At 59.2% G+C, this 5,004-nt stretch overlaps 1 protein-coding gene across 1 annotated transcript; it reads left to right on the top strand.

The window, feature by feature from the left end:
- The first annotated feature begins 674 nt into the window (after positions 1-674).
- LOC121344669 (melanoma-associated antigen B4-like) lies at positions 675-3,589 on the top strand. The gene is made up of 5 exons (XM_041420841.1): positions 675-724; positions 847-1,510; positions 1,970-2,079; positions 2,167-2,265; positions 3,574-3,589. The coding sequence occupies exons 1-5, from the start codon at positions 717-719 to the stop codon at positions 3,587-3,589; spliced, it is 897 nt and encodes a 298-aa protein (XP_041276775.1). The 5' UTR covers positions 675-716.
- The last annotated feature ends 1,415 nt before the right edge of the window (positions 3,590-5,004 follow it).

Below are 5,004 nucleotides of genomic sequence, written 5' to 3'. Positions count from 1 at the left end.
AGCCTGAAGCGCCACGCCAACGTCCACTCGTGGCGCCGCAAGTACCCGTGCCGCTACTGCGACAAGGTGTTCGCGCTGGCCGAGTACCGCACCAAGCACGAGGTGTGGCACACGGGCGAGCGCCGCTACCAGTGCATCTTCTGCTGGGACACCTTCGTCACCTACTACAACCTCAAGACGCACCAAAAAGCCTTCCACGGCATCAGCCCGGGGCTCATCGCCTCCGAGAAGACGCCCAACGGCGGCTACCGGCCCAAGCTCAACGCGCTCAAGCTCTACCGCCTGCTGCCCATGCGGGCCAACAAGCGGCCCTACAAGACCTACAGCCAGGGCGCCGTTCCCCCGCCGCTCTCGTGCAACTGGGGGCGCTCCTCGTGCAAAACCCCCCTTGCACACCCCCCTTGCACACCCCCCTGACCCCCCTTGCACACCCCTGCCCCCCCCGCTCCGTTGCACACTCACACTCACGCCCAGCTCACGCTGACGCTCTGCCACACCCGCCGAGCGTGCGAGGGGCCCCCGGGGGGCACGCCTTGCACGAGGGGGGAGTGTGCACGAGGGGGAGTGTGCACGGGGGGCCTTGCACGAGGACGGGCCGTGCTTGTGCAAGGCCGGTGCGCGAGCGAGCGAATCCTCGTGCAAAGACCCAATCTTTGTGCAAGGAGGGCCTGACCCTCGTGCAAATCCTCGTGCAAAAACCTGGTCCCCGTGCAAGGATGATCCTCGTGTGCAAGGGTCCTTGTGCAAGGATGGTCCTCGTGCAAGGATCCTCGTGCAAGGATGGTCCTCGTGCAAGGGTCCACGTGCAAAATTCCTGCTGCAAGGATCCTCCTCGTGCAAAGTGCGTGTGCAAGGATCCTCGTGCAAGGATGGTCCTCGTGCAAGGGTCCACGTGCAAGGGACGTTCCTTGCGCGAGGATCCACGTGCAAAACTCCTGCTGCAAGGATCCTCCTCGTGCAAAGTGCGTGTGCAAGGATCCTCGTGCAAGGACTGTCCTCGTGCAAGGCTCGTTCTCGTGCAAGAATCCGTGTGCAAGGGACGTTCCTTGCGGCAGAATCTGTGTGCAAGGACCCTCCTCGTGCAAGGTGCGTGTGCAAGGACCCTTGTGCAAGGACCCTTGTGCAAGATTCTGCCACGTGCAAGGCGGATCCTTGTGCAAGAATGATCCTCGTGCAAGGATTGTCCTTGTGCAAAGTGCGTGTGCAGGGGACATTCCTCGTGCAAAGCGTGTGTGCAAGGATCATCCTCGTGCAAGGATCCTCGTGCAAGTCGGGACATTCCTTGTGCAAAGCGCGCGTGCAAGGATCCTCGTGCAAGGATCCTTGTGCAAGAATTGTCCTCGTGCGAGGATCCTCGTGCAACCTGTGCCCATACAAAGCGCGTGTGCAAAGGTCCTCGTGCAAGGATCCTCGTGCAAGGAACGTTCCTCGTGCAGGGCCTGCATGCAAGGATGGTCCACATGCAAGGATCCACGTGCAAGGATCCTTGTGCAAATTGCCCTCGTGCAAAGTGCGTGTGCAAAGCCGTCGTGCAAGGATCCTCGTGCAAGGAACATTCCTCGTGCAAGGATTGTCCTTGTGTAAAGTGCGTGTGCAAAGCCGTCGTGCAAGGATCCTTGTGCAAATTGTCCGCGTGCAAAGCCCTCGTGCAAGGATTGTCCTTGAGCAAGGATCCCCCTCGTGCAAGGATCATCCTCGTGCAAAGCGCGTGTGCAAAGATCATCCTCATGCAAGGATCATCCTCGTGCAAAGTGCGTGTGCAAGGATCATCCTCGTGCAAAGCGCGTGTGCAAGGATCGTCCTCGTGCAAGGATCCATGTGCAAAGCGCGTGTGCAAAGCTGTCATGCAAGGATCCTTGTGCAAATTGTCCTCGTGCAAAGCGCGCGTGCAAGGATCCTCGTGCAAGGAACATTCCACGTGCAAAGCGCACGTGCAAGGATCGTCCTCGTGCAAGGATCCACGTGCAAAGCGCGTGTGCAAAGCCCTCGTGCAAGGATCCTTGTGCAAATTGCCCTCGTGCAAAGCGCGTGTGCAAGGGCCTCGTGCAAGGATCCTTGTGCAAATTGCCCTCGTGCAAAGTGCGTGTGCAAGGATCATCCTTGTGCAAATTGTCCTCGTGCAAAGCGCGCGTGCAAGGATCATCCTCGTGCAAGGACTTGTGCAAAGCGCGTGTGCAAAGCCCTCGTGCAAGGATCCTTGTGCAAATTGCCCTTGTGCAAAGTGCCCGTGCAAAGATCGTCCTCGTGCAAGGATCCTTGTGCAAAGTGCGTGTGCAAGGGCCTCGTGCAAGGATCCCCCTCGTGCAAGGATCCACATGCAAAGCGCGTGTGCAAAGCCCTCGTGCAAGGATCATCCTCGTGCAAATTGCCCTCATTTGGGGACAGTGGGGGGATTGGGGACAGCGGGGACATTTGGGGACATTGGGGACAGTGGAGACATTGGGGACATTGAGGGGATTGGGGACATTTGGGAAAAATGGGGACACTTGGGGACATTTGGGGATTAGGGGCAGTGGGGACATTTGGGATATTGGAGGGATTGGGGACATTTGGGGACATCAGGGGGATTTGGGACATTGGAAGATTGGGGGATTTGGGGACAGCGGGGGGATTGGGGACATTGGGGACACATTGGGGACTTTGGGGATTGGGGACATTGGGGTGATTGGGAGATTGGGGGGATTTGGGACATTGCGGGGATTGGGGACATTTGGGACACGTTGGGGACATCGATCAGGGACATCGGGGACATGGGAGGGACAGTTCCCGGTGGGGGTGGCACTGAGGGGACACGGAGGGACATTGGGGGTGACATCGGGGGGTCCCCAAATCCAGACCCCCCACGGAGCAGCAACAACCTGTTATTGTACACGAGGGGGGGAGGGGAACCCCTTTTTTGGGGGTCCCCCTTTTTTTGGGGAGGGGGCCCAAAAGGTGTCCCTGAGTCACGGGGGGAGGGGGGGGACATGAGGTAAATTTGGGGACCCCCCCAGGTGGCACCGAGCTGAGGGAGGGGGGGGTCCTGAGGTCTGGGGGGGTCCCTCGAGTTTTGGGGTCTCTCTTTTTTTGGGGGGGATGTTGATTTTTGGAAGGTTCCCGCTTTTTGTGCCCCCATTCCAGACACCCCAAAAAGGGGGGGACGCCCCAATTTTGGGCCCCAACTCCAGGAATCCTCAAGGGGGGGGTCCCCCACTTTCAAGCCCCTTCAGAATGGAGCCCCCCACTTTTAGAGCCCCCAACATTCCCCGTCGTCCCCCACCCAAAATTTTGGGGTTCAATCTCACTCTCAGCAGATGGAGTCCCCCTACAAAATTTTGGGGTTCAATCCCTCTCACGGCAGACAACAGATGGAGTTACCCCGCAAAATTTTGGGGTGAAATCCCACTCAGAGCAGATGGACCCCCACCCAAAATTTTGGGGTGCAATCCCACTCAGAGCAGATGGAGCCCCACCCAAAATTTTGGGGTGAAATCCCACTCAGAGCAGATGGAGCCCCACCCAAAATTTTGGGGTGCAATCCCACTCCCAGAGATGAAGTCCCCCTACAAAATTTTGGGGTTCACCCCCTCTCAGAGCAGATGACTGGTAGAGTTACCCCCCAAAATTTTTGGGGTGCCCTCCCCTCACAGCAACCGACAGGTGGAGTTACCCCCCAAAATTTTGGGGTTCAACCCCTCTCAGAGCAGATGAGTGGTAGAGTTACCCCCCAAAATTTTGGGGTTCAACTCCTCTCAGAGCGGATGACAGAAGGAGTTACCCCCCAAAATTTTGGGGTGCAATCCCACTCCCAGAGATGGAGTCCCCCCAAAATTTTGGGGTTCAACCCCTCTCAGAGCAGATGACAGGTAGAGTTACCCCCCCAAAATTTTGGGGTGCCCCCCGCTCACAGCAACCAACAGGTGGAGTTACCCCCAAAATTTTGGGGCTCAACCCCTCTCAGAGCAGATGACAGGTAGAGTTACCCCCCCAAAATTTTGGGGTGCAATCCCGCTCACAGCAGATGGAGCCCCACCCAAATTTTGGGGTGCAATCCCACTCCCAGAGATGGAGTCCCCCCAAAATTTTGGGGTTCAACCCCTCTCAGAGCAGATGACAGGTAGAGTTACCCCCCAAAACTTTGGGGTGCCCCCCGCTCACAGCAACCAACAGGTGGAGTTACCCCCCAAAATTTTGTGGAGTTACCCCCAACATTTTGGGGTGCCCCCCCCTCACAGCAGCCGGCAGGTGGAGTTACCCCCAACATTTTGGGGTGCCCCCCCCTCACAGCAGCCGGCAGGTGGAGGACTTGCCCCCCCCGGCCCCCCCCGCGGCGCTGGGGTCCAGGTCGGGGGGCAGCGTCCCCGGGGCCCCCCAAACGTTGAGCTCCTCGAAGACGCCGGTCTCGATCAGCTCCTCCTGCCAGGGGATGGGGACGGTGCCCGAGGCGAAGGCGTCGCACAGCGCCGCGTCCCCCGCGTCCAGCTCCACGCCCTTGACCGTGGAGAAGGCCCCCACGTCGCCCAGGTCCTTGGCGTACACGCGCCGGGGGTCCGGCACGAACGGCGGGGGCACCAGGCCTTGGGGGGGGGGGAGGACACCCCGTTGGTTTTGGGGGGCAATCAGAGAGACGCTCGGTAGGCCCAGTATGGCCCAGTATGGGCCGGTGACCAGGGGAACCCCCAGGAACCCCCAGGAACCCCGAGGAACATCTGAGAACTTCCAAAAACCTCTCAAGTACCACAAGGAACTCCCCAAAATTCAGCCCAGGGCTCCCAGAGACCTCCCAGTACAGCCCAGTACAGCCCAGTGTAGCCCAGTACAGCCCAGTATGGGCCGGTGACCAGGGGAACCCCCAGGAACCCCCAGGAACCCTCAGGAGCATCTGAGAACTTCCAAAAACCACCCCAGAACCACCAGGAACTCCCCAAAATTCAGCTCAGGGCTCCCAGAAACCTCCCAGTACAGCCCAGTACAGCCCAGTATGGCCCAGTATGGGCCGGTGACCAGGGGAACCCCCAGGAACCC

The sequence above is a fragment of the Onychostruthus taczanowskii genome, unplaced genomic scaffold, assembly GCF_017590055.1.
Source record: "Onychostruthus taczanowskii isolate IOZ18803 unplaced genomic scaffold, ASM1759005v1 scaffold660, whole genome shotgun sequence".
In the NCBI taxonomy this organism is placed as follows: Eukaryota; Metazoa; Chordata; class Aves; order Passeriformes; family Passeridae; genus Onychostruthus; species Onychostruthus taczanowskii.
Note: the sequence above shows the minus strand (reverse complement) of the source record. Positions and strands in the feature narration are given on the sequence as shown.

What these genes read in the sequence shown, in the direction of transcription:
- LOC121344669 (XM_041420841.1), top strand. An exon ending in GCAAATTGCCCTCGTGCAAA is followed by an intron (nt 1,511 to 1,969) that starts GTGCGTGTGCAA and finishes TCCACGTGCAAA; the next exon opens with GCGCGTGTGCAAAGCCCTCG. An exon ending in GCAAATTGCCCTCGTGCAAA is followed by an intron (nt 2,080 to 2,166) that starts GTGCGTGTGCAA and finishes GACTTGTGCAAA; the next exon opens with GCGCGTGTGCAAAGCCCTCG.